Source organism: Melozone crissalis, unplaced genomic scaffold, assembly GCF_028551555.1.
Source record: "Melozone crissalis strain CALT ecotype California unplaced genomic scaffold, PUWL_Pcris_2 ptg000002l_1, whole genome shotgun sequence".
In the NCBI taxonomy this organism is placed as follows: Eukaryota; Metazoa; Chordata; class Aves; order Passeriformes; family Passerellidae; genus Melozone; species Melozone crissalis.
In genome coordinates, this window is record NW_026535780.1 from 26208888 (window position 1) to 26232247 (window position 23360).

Below are 23360 nucleotides of genomic sequence, written 5' to 3' on the forward strand. Positions count from 1 at the left end.
TGAGAGTTTGACAGCTGGGATGCATTTTGCTTGGGGGATAGGTATTGTCTACTCCAAATGAGAAGCTGAGGTAGTTTTCAGAGTGATTTCTCTGACTTTAGTCTTTTATTTTCCTTTCCTTAATCATTACTTTGTCCTTTCTGTCCTGCACCAAAACCCCATGTGTACTGCATGTCCCTGCTGTAGCCAGCCAGGTGGTTCACACTGGTGGTTTAGTGCAATCACCTATTGTTGGCAGCACTTGCATTACCAGTGTTTTACCTGCTGAAGTCCAGGTTTATATTTCTCTGCCTTTGTCTGATATTTAAAAAGTCAGAAAGCAAATGAAGTACAAGTTGAAATTTCACATGCAAATTGTGTTTGCCATTGTAACTGAGAGAATTCTGAGAGAAAATCACAAGTCGATTACTGACATGGTGCAAAACCAGTCCTCAATAAAATAAATTATTATGGAGAACAAGTCCCAGTTTAAAAAGAGGACATTCAGTGCTGCTGAGTCCAGAACATTTTGAAGATACAACTGGTGTAGTTTATTCATATGCTTTTGGTTTTATCAGTGTTACAGTGAGTTGTTCATGACTTTCCTACAACTTTTTCTGTCACTTTTTTGTGTCTGATAGCTTAATCTACAGTTTATTTTGGCCCCTGGACTGCTGTGTTTAGTTGAGTAATGGTTGTGTAGTGATATCTAATGTGAACAATTCTCGTCTTGCATTACTCCTGCACTTGAGCACTACTTTCATATTGTCAGTGAGGATTTTTTAGGTGTAAAAGTCCATCTACAGATTGTGGACTTGAGTATTGTAATTGTTGGGGTTTTTTTATTTGTACTTTTTTTGAGAAAAATACTAAATGTGTTTATAAAATCACTATCTTCCAGGGTTCACTGATGACTAGACCACAGGATGGATTTATTGTATGCAAAAGTTTTTTTTAAAGTGTACAAATTTTTCAGGGTTTTAAAAGCTGGAGTGAATCTACTTTTCTGGAGTTTTATGTAATTTCTTCTGTCTCTTAAGAATTGTCAGAGATTAGTTCTGTCATCATGTAACATGCTGCTAAGTACGTGTAGTTTTGTATGACTAGAGCAACAGCAGTTTACCTAGATATCACTCGAAGTGCCAGTAAGCAATTTCTGTGCTAAACCTGAGCCTTTCTATGTGAAATTGCATTGTAAGGATCTTGGTTCTTTGCAAATTAAGTTGATTTTGATGAAAGTAGTCTGTTCTTGCTTGAGGCTAAGCATCACAACTTTGGTCACTGTTGCTTTTCTCTCTTCTATTTCTTAGCATCTGGGAGAGATGAGAATATTCCTCTTGGATGTGCTTTAGCAACCTGGTTTTCTACAAAAACAAAGAGGGATCCTACTGATTGCTGCTGATACGTACTTTGTCCTTTGACCAGTGGATTTGATGAGATGGAGCAGATTATGTAGATAGTCCTCTGTTCTTCAGAACCTTATGTCTGAAGAATAAGTTTCTAAGTTGTGTTGCATAAATAAGTGCCTGGAAGAGGATTCAGTGTGAAGCTTTTAATGTGATGCACACCACTGGTCTGTTTGAAAGCCTGTGGACTGTGCTGCCTCCCACTGTCATGAGTCAGCTAGGAACTTCACCATGCTATTTAGCCAATCCATGATGTGTTATGAGTTAGCTTGCTGTGGGGAAGTTGTGACTCAGTCCCTCTACCAAACGTCCTCTGCTAATCCAGAAAAATCTGCCTGGGATGAATTCTTTTTATCCAGCCCAGGTGTCTCATTGATTTCAGGAGTTAAAAATTTTGCCTTGTCTGCCAGCAGGTTGTACCCAAGCCAGTGGCAAACATTTTCTTTGGATTTCAAAGTTTTATTTTAAAAATAAACACAGAGCATTGTGTTAGTATAGTTTGTTCCATTGTGAAATATCCATTTATTAAAGAAGTATCACTTAAGCTCTCACTGTCTTTATTTTTTTTTACTGTCTTGTGTTACTGTGGGGCAACTAAATAGAATTCAAGGTTTAATAGTGTCAGAGCTGTTTTAGTAGGTGATTTAGTGTAATTTTCTGGGCAAATAACTATTTCAAAGGAGGCCTGAGCATCTAATGCCCTGTATGGAAGATACTTCTTAAAATCAGTCATCTAACATACAGAATTTCAGTTTCCAGCCTTCTGTTTGTCAATGCATTTTATTGCTTGTTTCAAAAATTGGTATCTACTTTTGCTCACAACTTGCGTGGCAGGCAGTTGAATTATGAGCGAAGGCCTTTTTTTTCTGATTTTTTTTTCTTCTTCTAGCTTCTGTGAAGATAATTATATTCACAATAGTATTTCTGGTTCTTTGTGTAGTTTTGTCTTCAGGAACTGAGGCGGCAGTTTCCTGGAAGCCACAGAGTTAAACGATTAACTGGAATGAGATTTGAAGCCATGGAAAGGTAAAACCTGAATTTTAAAAAATGTACTTCCTCCTCTCTGAACACAATGTTTGCTCTTTCTTAAAAAAACATTCAGCCATTGAAGAATGGCAAAATAATGCTGGGCAGTTTCTTTATAGGAAATAACAATGTCGGTGATCATATTAAGATTTTTAGACATCTGTATTGCGGTTTTGCCGGTACTGTGCAGTGTTTCATTTTGCAATCTTCCCACCAGAGATCATAGATTAGAAGGATCTCTTACTTCACAGCATAAACCATTATACTGCACAGTAGAACACAGCACAGTTTTTTGGCAAATTCTGTGAGGCCTAGGTTTCATCTCAGAGAGCTAGGGCAGCATGTGAAAATCAGTGCCACTGGTTTTTTTGCTTCAACTGTTCTTCTGTACTCCTGATTACTGCAGGGTGCAGCTCTTTACCCTTCTTTCCTAAATGTGGGTAAATGAACTTGAAAAGGATTAAATCTATAGAGTTTGTTACAGAAACAAATCAAACAACAAACAGAATTGAATGGCTGAACATAAAATTCAGACTGAACTTTTTGAAATATCATTTAGAAGGGTTATAACATACTAAGTTCAACAGAAATGACTAAAATAATGAGCAGATCTTTCCGTATGAATGACCTCAGGACTTGAGGATTAACTTTATTGTACACATTTCTCCTTGGATACATCTTTGTTGTCAACATTTTGTTCTATAGCATTTATCTTGGGTGTTAAGAATGACTTGCAGTGCATTTGAATGGTAGGAAATCTGTTCCATGCCACGTTTTGCACAAAGTTGGTGAGCTGGGAGCCTTTGTGCCATCTTGATAAAAAGGAATTGGAAGCACTGCCTAAATGCTTTTTTAAAAGATATTTACTTAGCATATGTTCTTCCTCCATTACGTTCTTGCAAAATTAGCTTTGAAAATGATATTTGATATGAAACACTGGTAAATGTCCATTGCTTGGACCCAGAGTGAATAAATGGACTCCATTCACAGGAGCTGTCTCAGGGCAGCCAGATGTTCTGTTTCACACTATAAAGTGCATATTTTTGAAGAATTTCCATTAAACTTAGCTCTCTCGTCTTCATTTTATATATGATAGGAAGACAGAATTACAGCAGTTTTTCCCCCTTCCTGAAACCTATTCAGAAGTACAATGGATCATAATTCTGTTCAGGCTTATGTGTCTGCATTAAAGATGTTACTGCATGGGAGCTGATCTTTGTGGGAGATGAGTGCTGCACAGACATCATGTGTGGTTTTACCAATAAAGCACTACTGAGATCAGAGTGTCAAGGAGCAGAGAAAGTAACAAAACCCGAAGTTTCATGTCTGTGGGTTTTCTCTAGAAGTCAGAGCAGAAAGAGGCTTCAGCTTGGGGTTGTTTTGAACAGGAACCCATCTGCAGGTGCTCTAAGCCTTGCCCCAGAGCAGTGTGTCTGTCTTCCCTGACTTAAAAAGAAAGATTTAGGCTGCAGGCATCATGTTTCACTTCAACTGAAGTGAATTTACTAAATTCTAAGTGACTTGTAGGATCTAGGATGGATCCTGCTTTCCCCGACAGGAAAAGGAAACAGTGAAGACCATTCCCATAGACTGGGACGTCCTGTAGACACTTGCTAATAAAAAGAATAACGTTCTGGAACTTCACCATGTAAAGCTGGGATTATGGCCATCAGATTCAGTCTTCTTAAATGCATTTGACAAAGCAGCAACTAACAGAGAACACAAATACAGCATTTTACAGCACGTCTGCTCAAGTCTGCAGCAGTTGCCTTCTGCTTGTTTCTGCTTTTGTGCTTCCTTTCACAGTAGTTCCTATACCTTAGGGTAGCTGGAGTGGACAGCTGAGCTCTGGTAGCATCAGCAGTGCTTAGGGAACAGGGCAAGTCTGTAAATGAGTGTCTAAGGTGATGTCTAAGGAATGTGGAGCATCAGAAGTCCATCAGTACTATCTCTGACAAACTGCTTGTCAAACTACACATGAAGACACAATGTATGCCCTAAATCTGTGGCAATAGCACAACAGCTGTGTAGTGAAATATGGTTTGAATTGAATTATTTCATTTATTGGGTCCGTGTACACAGCTGACTGAACACACAGAGTTGTTTCCCAGAAGGTTTGAAGGTTTGAAGTGCTCATAGCACCTGAAGTAACCTGTTTCAAGCACACTTCAGATGGCAGAATTAATTTGCTTCAGATAGCAAATAATAAAAGTGGGAAATGGTGGAAAATATTTTCTGTTAAGATTTATGTTATACTCTGTGGTAGACTCCTAGAGGAATCTTTCCAGTTTCCTGTATGCAGCTACTTACACTTTTTAAAGTCACAACAGAAGGAACTTTACATGAAGTTTTAAGTTACAACAATGAAGTGGAATGTCATTATTTTGGATGGCTTTTCAAGTTTTGGAGTTTCTGTTTCTTGGGAGATGTGAAAGGAGGAGTAGGGATGTGATGGTTGAACCTATTCAGTAGACATCAAGAGAACAGGCAGGAGAGTGAGATGCTGGGTGTAAAATATCCAAGTTGCTGCTGAAACAGTATTTCATGAAGCAATTTCCATGTGTTTTTCTTCATTGGTGACAAAAAATACTGCTGTTTATACTAAGCACTCTCAAAATAATTTTCTATAAATACAGTTTGCTTAGTATACGTATATTATATTTCAGTACAAAAAATGCAGGAGGGTTATTAGCTATCGCAGGGAGAGTCAAAATGTCAGAAGTTCTGTGTTAGCAGAAATAAATGTGAATGATTTCTTTGTACAGGTATGATGATGCTATCCAGTTATACGACAGAATTTTACAGGAAGATTCAACTAATACAGTAAGTTTAAAAGATAATTCTCAACTGCGCTGATGCGTTGTGTGAAATTGTGACTACATTTTCTGTTTCAATGTGGAAAAATGTATCTGTATTGCTGTATTTGTTTCCTTTAGTTTTATGTTAAAATAACCAATGTTACCATTTTATGATGGGAAGATGTGATCTAATACCTTCTTAAGCACTGATTTTAGGAGACAGATTATAATTAGTGATCTTTCCAGAAGTCTTAGTAGTGTTTAGAGCTGGGTCTTTCAACTCTTTCATTTCCCAGAATATAGAGTATTTAAAAGACTAATATAGTCTGTCACGTCTTCTATGCTTCTGTGCATAATCTTACTTAAGGATTAACTATTAATACACTCAGGTACTGCTTGAATAGCAGTTATTTTGATTCATGTCTGGGACATTTTACTAGCTCTTGAATCAAAATGCATAAAGCATGCCAATTGTATAAAACAAAATGTGAGACAGACTGTACTGTTCTTCTAAGCATTTTTTGAATACTGTTTGTAAAAGCCACTGTGAGCTATTAGCTGCCAAAATAGAAGTCTAGAGAAACTCATAGCAATATATTTTCATTGATGTTTTTTCCCTCAAGGATAAAACTTGAAATATGAAGAAACTATGGAGTTTCAGATTTTTTATAACCTAGATATTTATTGGAAAATAAATAAAATATTATTAATCATTGAGTGTATGTTACTTGGTTTCGTGGAGCTGTCTGTTGGGTAAACTTCTGGGTAAATGTAATACTTAGGCTATTTCAGGTGTTTTGGCAATCTCATGTTAATCTTCCTAGGTGTCAGTTGACCTTTCCTTGGTCAGCTTATTTTATGTGGTCTGCTATTCAGGAGGGGAAAATGCACAGAAACATTTTAAGCACTTGGACACCAGTGATTGGTTGGAGGCTGTCTGTTAGCAGTGCTAGAACTCACAGATTTTGTGCAGGGGTAAAACCAACTATTTCAGTTCTTCACTGTTCTTTTTCTTTCTCCCTGAAATAGTAGAAGCTTGAGCTCAATGAGTTTTGAACACAAGATGCATAGGTGTCCATAGTACATGGTGGATTTTATCACTGCATGGCCCAGAAAGTTTGACATGAAACCTTCAGAGTTGTGTTGGACCCATATGGAACCCATTTGCAGTGAAATCACAGAATGGGTCACCTTGGTACATGTTTTATGACCTTTTGCTGACACCAGTGGGAAATGGAGCACCATATTACAGTGACTTTTATGGACCACACATCTTTGAATTATGCATTTTTGGCAGTGTTATTTTTTGCTCATCTCAACATAGCTAACATCACCTGAGGGCTTTGTTGGATGGCATTACAAAACGAAATTATATTTAAATAAGTAAAATGCATGATTGTTCCTTTATTTGAATTTTCTCCATAACCAAATCATAAAGATCCATAAACTTTTAATATTTAGAAGCAGATGTTGTAAATATTAGAACAGTTGTGTGGTTGAAGTTCTTAATTCTAATAATAGAATTGGAGAATGTTAAATGCAAAGGAAAGTTCCTTGCTATATAACTAGAATTGGTTGGGAAAGGCTTGCATGTCAAGAGTGAAAGTTAAGTAAAAAGTTTTGGTAAGTTGTCATGTGTAGATTTCTTTGTGTCATTTACCTGTTAATTATTTCCATGCACACATGTGACTGCTGTAGGAAAATAAATATTTCAAGATTTTAGAAAAGCAACTGTTGCTGAGTTTGTCTTGGCATTCACCTAACTTTATAGAAATTTCTTCTGGTCTGCTGACACATGGAGTTGCTTATATGCATTAAATGTTTTGGCAAGTGCTTTAAGTGAATCATAGACATTTGTTCACACAAATCATGTAAAACTCATAGCTTGCATTGACTGATCAAAAGGTAGCATGGAAAAAGATTTTTCAAAAAAATTCCTTCTTTTACACACATAGCAGAATTTTCCATTATAAAAAGTAAAGTTTGAACTCAAATTACGTAATGGACATTTGCACCTTCATGTGAAGTTTTGTTGCTGAAATTACATTAGCAGTAATTACTTAATTTCTTAGGATAGAATTCAAAATAGTCTTCATTTTTTAAAATCAGGTCATCTCTAAGTTTTCTCTCACTCTGCAGTTACTTTCTGAAAAAGATGACTCATTTGACAATGGAACAGTGTTAATGTCACCTCAGAGATTTTGTTTCATTTTTCAAAGCATGTAGATGTTGAGTCATAGCCTCTTTTCTAAAGACTTTAATGAGTGAAATGTGATTCTTGTGAAATGCATAGCTTGCATACATTTCAATAGGGTGAGAATTAGAATCTTTTCCATTCTTGTCTGTTTTGGTTGAAAGATGGTCAAGCTGACAGATTCCTCTTATTAAGGCTGCATATTATTTTCTATCATAAGCCTCTTTTATTAATTAAAATTTCATGCAGTGTCCAATTGAAAATGTTTATAGTGATGCAGAACATTGATTGATTTGTTTGTAGATCTTCAGATAAAATGCTTATTCTGTTTCTCAGAACAAAATAAAAGAGAGTTATTGGTTTTTTTAGTAGTGTTGGTAGACAGGGTTTTTTTGTTTGTTTTTGCTCTTTATGTATTTCATTGAGAAATCCTTATCCTGCTCTGCTTTGGAGGAAAGTCTTTTAGTTAGACAGCTAAATATTTTTAATTAGTTGGGCTCTTTTTGAGATGATCTGTTCAGCAGAGCAGAAAAGCTTGTTGATGAGATAGGAAATTGATTTCATGTATTCCAGACTTAGATTGGAGTCTAACCTGCTTCTGTCATCCTAGTGCACCTGCAGTGTTTCTCTTGATTATTCAGCTCAACCATCAAGAATATTGCAGAGCACTTGGTCAACACCAGGGGAAAATGAGATAAGGCACAAAGTTCTGCCTTAATTCTAATCCATAGAATCTGAAGTCTTTATTAGGATAATTCTTCAGCTGTTTTTCTTGACATTTTTCAACCAAGCTTTTCATGCAAGACACTGTCTGCTTCCTTAGCTTAGAATATAGTGGATAGTCTCATTACCATCATGGGTTTAGTAATATAATTGTGTGAATGAGGAATTTAAAATTTTTGTAGTAAGGCAGTGTTCTCATCAACTCTGTTGTTTATAGGAGTGGGCAGAAACAAGTGTATGCCTATGGTCACATGCAGTTACCCTTTTTCTTATTATTTTGAGATTCTTTTTGTAGATGAGCTGGACATATTTCAGAAGAGGCAGAGGAGGTGGTTGAAGACCTCTGGAATTCCAGAATACTGGAAGGATTCAGAGCAGTATCTTACTACTTAGTGTCATGTAAATAGACAGCAGTTATATACAATGAATATCTGAGTGCATCTCTTTCTGTGACTGTGCATTACTGCCTTCTAGACTGTGTAGGTAACCTTTCTTTCCCTACCTCCTTGTCTCCACTAATAAGATGGGAATAATGAGCACTAAATTTGAGCACTGGATATCTGTTTATCATCTGAACTGTGATATTCCTTAAAACTGCTGCAGTAGCTGTGAATTAATTTTTAACAGGGACCTCCTGTGGAGATCTTGCAGCTTTGTACATTTATCTACATCTTGCTCTGAGTTGCAGAAGGGAAAACTGCTCACCAAATGAAACATCTACTAATGTGCTGAATTTTCTGAGGTGATGTGTGTTTCCTTAAATGTATTTGCCACACCTCCAGGAAAGACAGAACTAGACCTGAACATAGGTGTGTACAGTGATAGTTTTAAAGGGAGTTGAAAAAGACAGCTTGGCACTAACACGGGATGGAGAGTTGTGAAGAATGGCTGCTGCTACTTCAGTTAGTTCCAACTGAGGGCTCATGGGGAAGTTGGGAATGCACTATGTGGTCCTAAAAAAATGGAGTTTTTGGTTTTGACACAGCATCATTTACCATTGCAGGGTAAATCTTTTTTTGCCTTACGTTCAGTCATGATCGGTGAAGTGAGAGAGCAGAGTGCATTCCACCGTTTGTCCCATGTTTTGTGTGCATAGCACTTTTAAAAGTTGATGGAGATTTTGTCTCTTGAAATTAAGTATTTGAGAACAGAAGAGCAGCTGTACTGTAGTTGTGGCCAAAGTCCATTTTACTTGTCCTGGGTCTGGCTTTGACTTGTTGCAGATACCAGAAGTGTACAAGAGCAGAGCAATGACAGTATGCTGTTGTCTGTTCTGCCAGTTTCTATTCATCTTCATGTTGCAGTTTTCCTGTGCCAGAAGTGTTAACTCTCTTTTTAATAGCTTTTCATGAAATTTCTGCATAGATGTATTTTTAAACTTGCTTAAGTTTGCCATGCCTACATCTACAACATAATTGAGAAATTAAATGTTATTTTTAATAGATTGTGTAAATCTCCCATTTGTGGTTTTTATTCCATTCCCACACCTTCAATCTAACAATTTTATTTAATGCCTCTGAATTTGCCTGTTACTGTCAGCAGTTGTTTTCACTTTATTAATACTCATGACTTTAGGGATTTTTTGTACTTTTCTTCCCTCTAAGCTAAGAAGTCCTAATGTTCTTGTTGCTATTCTGTGCCTCAAAACTCTGCTACTGTTCTCTGTGTCATTTCTGTGGCTTTTCCTATATTTGGGTGAGAAATGAGAGGACTGAATGGCAGTCAGTATTAAAAATGCAGGAGCATTATGGACTACAAATAACAAAGTGATGCCACGGATGTGTCTGTTCTGTATTCTTTTCTGATCACTCCAATATCTCAGTATTTTCAGTTTGGGGTTTTGGGGCAGGGTTTTTGGATTTTTTAGGATGGTTTCTGAACACTGAATTGATGTTTTATATAACTGTTTATTGCAAGACCAGTGTTTCCCTCCTAACCAGACAAATTCAGGTTTTTTGTGTACATTAAATTAGTATTGTTTGACCCTATATGCAGCCATTTATGTAGATTAAATTTCACGGGTCGTATTATTGTACTGGTAAAAGTACTCATTATGATTAATTATTGTGAATGCTATTCTTTGGAGTTGTCTTTTGTTCTTTACACTTAAATAAGTCCTTATCAACATTTAACTTTACATCACTATTAATTCCCTTGTTAGATCTCTTATCAAGAGTGCTGGGCAGTAGTTTTTAATACAGGTGATTCTGGGATTCTCAGTGCAGAGAACCCTTTTCTCTCTTTTATATCTTTTGACTTATTTATCCATGTGAAGACCTTCCCTTCTTAGGCTGTGGTAACTCTAGATTCCTTCAGAGCTTTCAGCTTCGAGGTGAGACATCTTGGTGAAATTATATTTTAAATCAAAGATGACTTTTACATGGATCTTTATTCATCCGCACTTAAGGACTCCTTGAAGAACTCTACTAGATAAGGGAAGCCTTACTTTTCTCTGTGTAAACTGTTCTTACTTTTTGTTGGTATGTAACATTTTTCATGTTTGCCAATTCCAGGCTTTAGCTTTTCAGCCTGTACAGCTCCTACCCATTTGCTCTATGCTGGTTAGACTTTATAGGTTGTTTATTGGATACAAAAAGTTATGGTTTGCTTTGAGGTTGTCCCTAAAAGGGCAGCTTCAACCCAGTAGCTCTGTGCCTGCAAAGGTTTGCAAGATTTAACTGTTCTTGCATTACTAACTTTGAAAAAAGTCTGGATTCTGGTAGAAATAAATTTGTTATTGTGGTTGGTTTTGATTATGGGATGGTTTTGATAACGTGCTTTTTTGACATCTGTGTAATTTTTCCCTGTATCTCAGTTGAAGCTGTTTACACTTCTGTTTTGATTTGCATATTACAATTTGAAGGAAAATATTTCAGTGGATCAAATTCTTAGACCAAATACACATTTGCTAAAATGTTAAAAGAAAAGAAAAGAAAAAAATTCTTTTTAAGGTGAAAAGTATCATGTGTTAAATCATGTAGTAGTTATACAGATAAGAAATTCTTTCTTTCCTAGGGGTCTCAATCACTGACAATTCTCCTCCTAATACTTTCTTTAGAGCCATGAAATTTAGAACAATGTTAGACTCTCTGTTGGTATGTTTTATTAATGAAATGCAGAAGTTGATAAATGTTCAAGTCCTCACGTCATTTTGAGTCTACTTAATGCTAATTTAAAAGAATCATGACACATGGAGGATTAGTTCTTATGCCAGATTGGGGATTACTAGTCTTTAAAAGAAATACCTTAGAAAGGTTCACTCCTTAATAAATTTGTACATACTGAAGCAGCTTACTCCATATAATACTGATTCTTTAAGTATTTATTTAAGATGCATATATCTTTCCATAAAGAATTATGGATTTACAGAATTAGCCAATAACCATTCTAGTGTTTTGCTTTAAACTCTGGAAAATTGAGGGGGAAATCTGTGTCACAGTATCTGTGTGTTCAAATTCTGCAGATCTTGTTACAGCACTGGAGGTTTTGCCTTTTCCTTTTTACTTAAGGTGGAAGGAGAAAGAAGATTGAGTTAATTTAATTGAGGCTTGTTGTAGGAAGTCTTACTGTTGTGATGTGAAGAACTGAAATGGACCCCTTCAATGCTATTTTTAAAATTTTTGTCAATGTAATTGTTTGTGACTATTTTAGTAGGCTTCTTAGACTTCAAAATAATTTCAGATCCCTGTATTTAAAAAATAATTTCTCAAGAATATTCTTGGTAGACTTGAAATTAATAATTGAACAAATTTGAACTCTCCATTTTGCAGTTTTTTAATATCTTGCAATAGGTCCCCTAAAAACAAGTTTGTATTTTGAGATGTGAGGTTTTTGGTGAAGAGGGCCTTTAACATAGTGGAATATGAAATTGCCTGGTTTTCTTTTATCAGCTGGTTGTAAGGCAGTTAATAAATAGGAAATATGGTATAAATGCTAGGTAAAGTTTCTGAAGAATTTGTGTGAGTCTGGCTTTACTTAACAAATAACTATCTTTGTATGCCAAAGTGGTTATTAGTGTTGGCAGCGGTTCTGTGCAGTAAAGCATTTTGTTTAATTTTTATGGGAATAAATAAAAATTGATGCTATGAGTGTAAATTTCCATTAGTTATGCAGTTGTCCTCAGGATTCTCAGGAAACTGTATGAGCTCCAGCTCACAGAGCAGCAGTTAAGCTGCCTCACACAGTGAGCTCAGGAGCAATATAAATGAGAACAAGAATTAGAAGCTTACAATGTACAAACTGTGCTCCATGTTTTGTTGGTAATGCACGCCTTTTTGTATATATTTTTCTAAATGTTCTGACTGCTGGAATTATTGAATTTTATTTTTATTTAAAAACTGATAGACTTCATGTTTGAAAGAAACTAGGAATAGGAACTCAGATAGAAGAGTAGTTTGTAAATACCATTAAAAGCAACAGTAGTTTGTTTTCATGTCTTCATTTTTTCACCTGTCATATCAATCCTGTGAATTACTGAAAACCTCTTTGCATATCTCTTGGCTTTATGACTTTATTCATGTAATGGAAAAAGTTGGAATCTGGGTTAAAAAAAACTCTGCATCCTCACTGAATTCTTTCCAGTGCTTTTAAAAAGACTTTCAGAAATTCTGTGCTACTAGACAATATTATGTTCTTCCTCAGGATGTTAGCACTGTTTTGAGTGGCTGAGCCTCTCTTTTGTAAACTTGGAGTTCTGTGTAAATAAACTTATCTCCCAGCATTTTGAGGGTGAAGAGAGTGCAGATTTCAAGCCCTGACGTTGCTATACTTTTGGTGATGAGGAAGGACAACAAAAAAGTTGTAAAAGTGTAATTTTGAATAAATTTCTTGGGATTTGGTGCAGCAGGGAGATTCTGTCAGGTTTGAACGTAACTCATTTAATTCCTAAGTGCTACCGCCAGAATATGTTAATTGTGTCTAATGCTTTTGTCCTTGTTATTTGATTGCATTAGATTACATGCTTGCTATAGGTAAACATCAGTTTATATTTGTGACAAGAAATAGTTGTAGCTTTTCATAAATTAATGTCTTGAGGCTCCTGTGATTTATGTTACTTGTGAGTGTTGTGGTTAAGAAATAAAGCAGCTATGGAAAAAAATCTGTTTCCAGACTCTTTTGGAGGAGTGACTTGGATGCAATTGAAGAAGTTGCATTAGAAACAGAGAGTGATTTATGTAGACTGTTCCCGTTTGCCATTGCAAATTAAGTTTTCATATGCATTGATTGATTTTATATATTTAATAGATTATTTTAGTTCTCAAGGGTTTACTTTAATCAGGCCCTTGATTTCTTTAAATTTTGAAAATAACTGTGTTGTTAATCCAAGAGCTACATTTAAAAAGCTACATTTATAAAGTCAGTAGTCTGTTACCTGCAAAAACCCTTCTGTCTTCCTAGGCTGTAATTACTTGATGCATTCCTTTGGCTGTGTACATTGTTATCCCCACTTTTCATGTTTCAGGCTCAGTGGGCTGTGTATAATGTCAGCTTTCGGTAGTGGGTTAACACTGCCCTGGTGTTCCCATCATAGAAGGGGGTGACCTGCTTTACAATTGCTTTGAAAACTCCATAAAATGTGACAGCAAACAATGGTTTGGTTGAGGTTTTTTTGGTTGTTATTTTGTGGTGTTATTTTGTTTTGCTTGTTATAGCAGCATGATAAACATGTGGGATTATTCTTTTTGAATTTAAAGAAAATAAATTTAGTTATGCTGTTATTTTTAGAAAAGCAAAAATAAAATAGAGAGTGTGTTATTGTTACAGTAATAAATGTGTCAGCAGTTAAAATTTCCTGTTATGGCTTTTAGCCAGATGTCTCCCAGTAAAAGTAGAATGATGTATGTACCTTCACAGGCTGCAGTTTGAGAAAGAAGCAATGGAAACCACACTTGTTGTGTTCTAATTTGGCCTCTGACTAGTCTTCTCTCTGTCTGTGTTGTACATTTAGTCAGAAGGGTGAAATGTTTTTTTTCCTCACTTGAGTTGTTTTCTCTGAATTTCCATTGAATACTTATTTGTGAGGGAGATAAAGGGAATGAATTAAAAGGAAATTAATTAAATGTCAAAAGCATTTTTAGCTTTTCTGTTTTGGTGCTTGAAGTAATTTACCACTCTCTTGGAAGTAATTTATTTACTTACAATGGATTAAAGGGTAAAAAATTATTTAGGAGAGTAGTTATGTTTAAAATGCTGTAAATATACAAGAACTTTTGTAGAGTATATGTGACTGTGAACTTAGGGTACATCACGAAGAAGGTTATTTCAGAGCTATCTGAAATTCAGAGATTAAAATTGTTCAATGTTTTGTTGAAGACTTGTCCTATCAAGGCTTCTGAAAGATGATACCCAACTATATAAACTCTTTAGAAGATATGAAATAGAATGAGAGCTATGAAGGGGATAAACTGTGGGATTTAATTACCAGAGAAGTGTGCTTTATATTTTTTGTCACTAATATTATCTCATGGAGAAGTGGCAGACAAGGGTGTGTGTGCGTGTTGACATCACAGACACCAGACTGTGTTGTCTCATGTCTGACCACAGTAGTTTTGTCACCCAAGAGCATGGGGATTAGAGGCAAGGAAGGAGGCTGATGGCATTCCTTTTTTGTGTTATGTTCTGCTGGAATTGTGTTTTCCTTCCATTTGGTCAGATTTCTGATCTGATGACTTTCAGGCTGGCTGAGGTGTACTGTTTGCTCCCAGCTGAGAAGATTCCTTTGTTTTGAAACACACCTCAGGTGTATGTTGATATTCAGTTGGTTTGAGCATGGTCCTGGTAACATCAAGGTCACAGGTTCAGTCTCTGTGAGGACCATTCTCTTAAGAGCTGGACTCAATAAGATCCTTGTGAGTCCTGAAAACTGTAACCAGCATCATTTAGAAGCTGAATATTGGATTAAAGTACAGAATAATCAGCTATTACAATCCTCTATATCTTTCCTCCTTCTGGTCTCTGATGACTTTTATGGACTTCAAAATTTAAATATGTTAAAATTCTTATAACTCATTTTTATGTTGTTTAAGTTGAATTACATTTTCTATCCACGTATCACAGTACTGCTCAGTTTTTGGCATTGAAATAGAGATTTTGTATTCCCTTTACATTGCAGAGCCTACTTTGTGCTCCAAGAAAGGTGAGAGACTTGTTTAGGGAATTGGTGTGTATTTAGCATTAAGTTAAAGGTGCCATTCAGCACTTCACAAGAATATTTTATTGTGGCTGAAAGCCATACTTTCACAGGGACAACCAAGATGCATCTGTGGCATTCTCTAGGACTCAGTCACCATTTCTTCTCTACAGTCATAGATCTTGTGAATGACAAGGTGGGGGTAGTTGGAATGGCTGAAGATTAGCATCCCCTGCTGTTTTGTAATTATCAGAATCTGGACAGTCATTTATTTGAATGAAATAATGCATACAGTTTGTGCCTCCAAAGAAAAGCATACATAATGTGATTGTAAGAAGAGGTTTTCAGTCTCTCAGTGGGATGTGATAGGGTATGTTTATAAACCTCAACCTAGCAGTGTGTCTGCAGTGGAATTCCACTGGTATTGAGATAATAATTTGCACAGTCAAATTGCTTTCCTTACAAAAACCCAGGGAATTATGAGGCCTAATCCTTTATTAATGTCAACCCATAGGCAGCAAGAAAGCGTAAGATTGCCATTCGAAAAGCCCAGGGGAAAAATCTCGAGGCCATCCGAGAGCTGAATGAGTATCTGGAACAGTGAGTGTCTCTTACAAGAATACGGATTGTGTTTTGCTATTCTGATAAATCTTTTTAATTAAAGTGGAATTTGCATTTAATTTACGCTTTGGCTTCAGTGCTAGTCATTTACAGAATCCCTTGCACATTCTTTCTTTTTCTCCTTTTTCCCTCTCTTGTATCCTCTATACAGATTTGTTGGTGACCAAGAAGCTTGGCATGAACTTGCAGAACTTTACATCAATGAACATGAGTAAGTTGTTTGCTAAGTCTGCATAAAAAATGTTAATTTGAAACCCACTCTGTGTAAGTCAAAAACCACAGTGATTTTTTTTAAGGACTAATGTTACAAAGTATGCTCTCTCATTTCCAATATACTAGGCCTCAACTGGAAATAATTACCAGGCTTATTTGGCTACCAAATGCTTATAAAAGGCATTTGTTTGTCAAACAAAAAGAGTTTACTTAATTACCTGTATATTTCAGTAGTTCTTAAAAATCTGATATTTAAAAGAAGTGGTTTGAGTGCAGCAGTGAACAGCACATACTTCCCATCATTTTTTGTTCATGTTATGTATTTTACTTCTTAGAGATGTTAAATTCTCTACTTCTTAAATCAGTTGATCCCAGCAACCGATATTCCAATTTTCTTTTAGCCTACCTCTCCCACAACTTTTAGTAACCTCTTAAAAAAAGCCCACAAAGCAAAACATGGATCCAGAGTTGGAGGCATCTGGTCGCCTGGGTACAAAACCCAGTGCGATCAAGAATGCTGAATGTTGTAGTAACTTGCTTATTGGATATTTAATGTTTTTGTTAGCTTTTTTTATTGCTGTAGTGACAGGAGGAAATCCCAGTGTGAGAGGATTAGCTCCAAAGCCTTAGTGCAAGTTTTCTAATATCATAGCATTAATTCAGACCTCCACCAAAAGGCGTAGCTTTTTTTTCCCCGTTTTCTTTGGTTCTTCAGGCCAGCCTGAATTATATCACAATTGTTTCCTTCTTTCCTTTTAAGAGGGTAGTAAAAGAATCAAATTGTCAAGGAAGAAATAGCCATTCTCACCCTGAGGAAAAAATTATTCCCCAATCACCTCTCCTTGCACCCCATTCTCAAAGAAAATAGTTATTAAACTCTTTTAAATGATGACTTCAGGAATAAACTAGAATTTTGGTATCCATACTTCCATTTGTTTGGGGAAATCTACCAGCCACTTTTCCAAGAAAATAGCTATTAAAAAAAAAAAAAAATTGGCTGGAAAGATATTTAAGCTTGTCAAAACTGTCAGTACGAAAGTGAATGATAGAGTGGTTCAAACATACGTATTCCATTACTGGGTTGGGTTTTTTTGCTATAATCTTTATTATGAAATTGTGCAATAAAACCCGAGAAAGAAATTGCTTTTGCTTGTATTTGTTTTGGTCTGTAATTCCAATAAAAAGCAATATGTAGGACTTCAGTTGATGGAAAGAATTCATTGTCCTCACTTTACTTCCATAAGCATCATTATTATCATTTTGATATTAAGGAAAAATCAGGCTCTCGGCTAAAAGCAATTAAAAGTTAAGTTTTAAAAGAGAATGCAGTTCCTCAGTTTATATGTTTTATCAGGGTTACAATCACAGGCTTGTGAAATCACCATGCTCTCATTTTTGTTCATAAATACACATAGATGTACAAGGTTTACACAGTCCTCAGTTCTACCCTGTTCTGCAGTGAGGACTCTGGCTCCTGCTTTTGGAGAATGAGGTTGCTGCCCTTTTATCTCCAGATTAATAAATTATACACTGGAGAAAACCACAACAAATTTATTTTAGGATACAAGATTTTACAGATAATATGGCTTAATATGGTCTCATAATTGTTCAATTGCTTTTACTGCAATATTAAATATCTACCCACACTGTCATTGCAAACCTTGTATCTCTGAATTTTGGAATCCTGTAACATAAACTTTGCAATAATGCTATCACATATCACTAAATGATGCAAATTCTGCAGACAGTTCTATTTGAAAGATTACAAAACTAAGGTTCTTCACAATAAACCTGCATTTTGAGCTTGACTTCCTAGTTCTTTCTGAAAATTTACACTAAGAAACTCAAGGACTAGCCTTCTCAAATGATAAGGATTTGGCCATTTGGAGAGGTCTGATGCTATTTTCATACATAGATTTGGAGTGTTTGAATTTTAGAACTGTTCTTGGTATGTTGGTTTTTTTGTCTCAATTCTATGGTTCACTGTTGGTAGGTAAGGTTAATTGACAGTATAAATGCTGTGATCAGTAGCTGCATTTATGAATCCTCAGGTAGTTGAATTTTCTTAGGGAAAAAAGGAATTATTTTGTAGTTTCAGTTCAGTGTCTTAAAATACCTAATACCTATTTCTACTCATCACTAATGCTGATGAGAAACGGCACTTATTAATAAGAGATTTATATATTAAATGTTTTTTATGAGCTATTCCAGTTGTACCTAGACCATTAGATTTTGTGTATTTTCCCCCTGTCGGTGATATAAAAAAAGCAACTTGGTTCTAAACTTTATTTTTAAATGAAGCATTTTAATTAATTGTGAATCATGTGATTTTATGAGGGGAAAAGTAAGGCTTGTGTTGTGCTGTAAAAAAACTGAAGCAAAGAGCTGTGTACTCATGTCTCATTTTATCTGTTTTTTGTATTTTGTAGCTATGCAAAGGCAGCCTTCTGCTTAGAGGAGCTTATGATGACTAATCCACACAACCACTTATATTGTCAGCAATATGCTGAAGTAGGTATTTCAGAAAAATCAATTACTTCTGATTACATTTTCTGGTTTTATGTTAGAGAAGTGGTGAAAATGGTTTCTTTAATTTTTTTCCCTAGGAGATTTTAAGAGTTCACAGAGAATGCTAACATCTCATAGAACTGAACATGTTCTGAAAACTGTGTTTTCATACTCAGTGACTCAGTCACAGTGTGACTAAGCTAAATATAACAGTTAGGGGAAGAATTATTCAAGATAAAAGCTAATTTTAAATTAACTCTTTTTATTGAAGTTTTTATGCACTTTTCAAAAAAGTGCTTGAGAAGCTAAACTTTTCTACAACAATGCTGTCTAGGAGGTTATGATACATTGCCTGTTACTGTGGACTCAGATCTTGGAATCCACATATTAAATTCTGCCTGAAGGAGCTCTGGTGGAAGAGAGGTAAAAGCTAGAGGTAAAGTTAGAAGTTTTAGCTCAAGGTTTTAGCCATTTGAATTTGTCTTTTCTCTCCAGATCATTTTTTCCCCTAAATTATACTGTTAACTGCTTAGAATAGGTTTAATTTGTTTAGTTAACATGGGTAAAATGCGGTTGACATTAAAACTTGAAAGCCTAAGTAGCTTCCTCATAGAAAGACTTCGAAGCATATCTTCTAGTATTTATCTCTCTTTTTGTTGATCTAATATCTGGAAAAATGAATATAAAAACAATGGAGTAATCCTCTAAACTTTGTGTGCTATTTTGAGTGCATAATGAAAGGCATTGTGTTATTTTGTTTTCATGCTGAACTGTTTTCATGCATGCTGTGGGAAAATAGTGTCAGTATGAATTTCTAGAATTAGGATTTAAAGTTTGTGCTGCTTTTCATAAGAGACAGTCCCAAGCTTTCAGGTATTTATAGATGAAAAATCTTGTAACAATGCACTAATGAAATTAATGCTGGGGTTTTTTCTCTTATAGTTAAATTTTTTAAAATGTATACATTGTGAAGAGCTTGGATTTCTCCCAGGCCAGTATTTGGCCTTTGATAGGACTCATCTGATTTGAAATGTCATGTGAAACAAACTTGGAGTGAATTTTTGTAATATCATTGCTTCAAAGTGATTGCCTGAGGTATGAATGGCATGCAAGTTTCAGGCGTTTATCATTTTTGCAGGTTAAATACACTCAGGGTGGGCTTGAAAACCTCGAGCTGTCAAGAAAGTATTTTGCACAAGCACTGAAGCTTAACAACAGAAATATGAGAGCTCTATTTGGACTTTACATGGTAAGCATAATTACGTATTTTCCATGTTATCATTCTGAATATGTTTATGCGTGTATATTATCCTTTCCCATTTGCTGTTTTCCCCCTGATTTTTAACTTAATAGCTCAGATTATTAGCACTGTTTTAAAATATGGGGTATTTTTCATACCTTTGGAGTATGGACAATTTTGTGCTAGTAACTGCTCCTTACTGAAGTGCTCTTCACCTTTAAGTCTTGCCTGTATTTTCAAAAGAATTATCGTTATTGGCACGGGAAGGTAACTTCTTGAAAAAGGATTTAAAGTCATGCATCCTCTCTAGGAGATGATGAATTGCTGAAAAACACCAGCCCAGTAGCAGTGATTACTTGCACAGTGGATTTATTTATATAAGTAAAAAACTTTGTTTGGTTCTTAAGTAATATTTTTTATTCTTTCAGGTGAGGGTGAGCATATTTTATCTAGAGTCTTATCTGCTTTTAAAATGTGTTTTCTGATGCTGCAGGGGAAAATGTCATGTTTTTAATGGCAGCTTGGACATACAAGTGATGTATTTTATATTGTCTCTGGTAAAAAATTGAAAGTTAATTCATAACTTTCACTTTAGGAGAAGCAAATTAGGTTAGCTGATCGTGTCCAGGTTTGGTTCTTAACTCAGTACAGAACTGAACTGAAATCTAATGTAGCTTTAAATAGAGCAAACAATAGTTTAAAAAGTCTAGCTGAATCTTATCTGGATGCTGCTTGCTGGTAATAACTTTTTTTTGTTATTTTCCATTATCACTGTGCATGGGTCTTGGACTGTAAGGATGCTCAGTGTTCTCAGCTTATTTCATGCACATAAATTTTATAATTACACTGGGTTTTGTTTTTTATTTTATTGTATTCCTAGTCTGCCAGTCATATCGCTTCCAATCCAAAAGCAAGTGCAAAAATGAAAAAAGATAATATGAAATATGCCAGCTGGGCAGCAAACCAAATAAACAGAGCATATCAGGTTAGTATTTCATTGCTTTATGATACTCTTAACTTGATCTATAGTTCTTTTCTGCACTTCTATCAGCTGCTTTTCAAGAGGTTAAATATGGCATGTAAATCAGCATAGTCTGCTTGGTTTTTTTTAACATTCTGCTTCTGTTTGATGTCCTGGAAACCTTCATTAATAAAAGGTTAATGTTTCCTGGAAACTTTTATTAATAATTTTACAGTTACTAATTGCTATCATTTACTTAACAGCTTTAAACATATTTTTCCTAGTAGCATTAACTGAATGTACATTACTGTAATATTGACCTTCAAGACTTGGTTCTACAGCTATTTTGGTAAAACTTGGTATATCTTAATTCTTAGAGTGACTTTGCTATCCACTTCTGCTTTACTAAAAAACAAATGAAAATTCTAGGATTTTTGTTTTCCTTGAATTTACTCTAACCTTTCAAAATCATATTTAATTGCCTTAATATTTGTGGCTGAAGTTGGTTTTGTGTAGTTTTGTAGAAAAGTGCTCATTGAGTTGTGAAAACCTAGATTTTGTAAGCCATAATCAAAGCTTGCTGAAGTCATTGGGAGTGTTTCCAACTTTTCAAAAAGTTATGTGTAAATTTTTATATTTCCTGTTGTATTATAAGCCTGTATTTCTTTCTATAACTATGAGTGAAAACATGTTTTAGCTCATAGGCTCTTCTGTCTGTGTATCCCAAATATATTATGTGTATTTGACTCCCTTACAGCTATTCTTAATGATCTGCCAATCAAAGTTTATATAAAAGTAATCCTGGATATCAACATCATACTGTCCAATTCTTCCCACAACTTTTTTGTTGAGCAAATGTATTGATATTAAATGCAATGACTTTGTATATATGTAGCTCTTCTTAATCCCTGCAATATTTCAGTATTGGAACCCAATATTTAATTTTTTTCTTCTTGCTACTATTTCACAGTTAATACTACCAAATGGCCTTTTTACAAGCAGCATCTATTAGGGAATTAAATTAGATTTTCCTTTTACAGACAATGCAGTTTTCTTAATATTTAATTGCATTTCAGTTCCTTGCCAAGCGTGCAGCTTCTTGTGGCTGATGTGTTTTTGATATATTCTAAGTTAGAGATATTTTCCATTTCTCCTACTTGGCCCTGTAGCTTCTGAATGCACAGTGAAGAGCATTTATCCCTGGGGACATAACGAAGCATTTTTTAATATGTGCCTAAAGTTTGTTTCTCTTCTGCTCTCTAAATTGCTCTGCTTTTCAGTAATAAACCATTTACCTGCTCATGATGGTAAGGTGTGTATGAATTAGCTATTTTGTCTGATGTTTCATAAATAACCAAGGCTTCTTTTGACTTGAAGTAAACCTGACATTCCTGTAAGCACAGTGCAGATGGAAAATTCAAGTATTGCAGGACTAAAACCAAACAAAACCCAAAAAACCCCAAAAAACAGCAACAAAATGCCCCACAAAAACAACAACAAAAAAATCCAAAGAAAGAAAAAAAAAAAACCCCAAACACAAATCCAACCAAAACAACCAACCACTTACAAAAAACTGTTCAAGAATGGAATACACTATGGAATCATAATTGACAGAACAAAACAGGTTTCAAAAGATGTGTGAATTTTTAGTGAAAACCAGTATTCCATGTTTTACATCTTAGTAAAATCAACTGCTTAGATTATGGGTTTGCATATGTTTTAAGTAAATATTGTGACTAGAGTTCAAAGTACTGGTGGAGACTTGTTAGCACAAGGGAAGCAGTCCCTTTCAGGGTGCATCAGGGTGAAAATTTAAAACCAGTGAGGGCCATGGAATGGCCTAGAAGACCTGGAAATAGGCATCTCCTGGTTCTAAATAGAATGGATGTTTAATTATGACAGTTTCTAGTTAACTGATTCCCATCTAGATAAGCACACCTGTTTGGTTTTTGGGGTTTTTTCCCTTCTTTTCTGTCCTTGTTGTGGCTTTCTGTTAACATCATAATGTCTCAGATAAAACACGAATTTATTGGGAGAGATGTGATGCTAGGGGCATTTTTAAGTGCAGGGGCTTAGGGATTTTGGGGGGGAATTGTTGGTTGGTTGGTTTGTTTGTTTGTTTGTTTCCTTTTAGTTTGAAATTTCTATTACTTTTTTTGTGGAGTGCTTTGGATCCCACATTAAGCATTTTTGGTTGTAGCTTACCAGAACAGGCCATGGCCGTGTTAACACAACTAACATACGTACATACGTACATACACACATACACACATACATGTACACACACACACACACACACATATATATATATATGTACACATATACATACATACGTAGCCTCCTTTTCTGCTCTTGTTAGCTGTTTGGGATATAAAGTGAAGAACATTGTGAATGATGAGAATCTTAGGGAAAATTCAGCTCTCAAGAAAATGGAAGTGCTGAAGCTCAAGCCAGGATTTGGCAAATACATGGGGTGAATACCCCCATTCCCCTTCCCAGAAGAGCCACAAGAAGCTCCAGTGAGCTCAGCTGGGCAGGATATCCCCAGGCCAACCCCCCTGG

The 23360-nt window shown here is 35.5% G+C and overlaps 1 protein-coding gene across 1 annotated transcript in view; it reads left to right on the top strand.

Annotated features, from left to right (window-relative positions):
* EMC2 (ER membrane protein complex subunit 2) overlaps positions 1–23360 on the top strand; it is a 37438-nt gene that overhangs the window by 8758 nt on the left and 5320 nt on the right. Inside the window, exons 4-10 of the mRNA XM_054278397.1 lie at positions 2326–2411; positions 5177–5234; positions 15770–15855; positions 16028–16087; positions 18519–18600; positions 19736–19846; positions 20718–20822. Of these exons, the coding sequence (XP_054134372.1) occupies positions 2326–2411; positions 5177–5234; positions 15770–15855; positions 16028–16087; positions 18519–18600; positions 19736–19846; positions 20718–20822 (588 nt within the window). The remainder of the gene's footprint in view (positions 1–2325; positions 2412–5176; positions 5235–15769; positions 15856–16027; positions 16088–18518; positions 18601–19735; positions 19847–20717; positions 20823–23360) is intronic.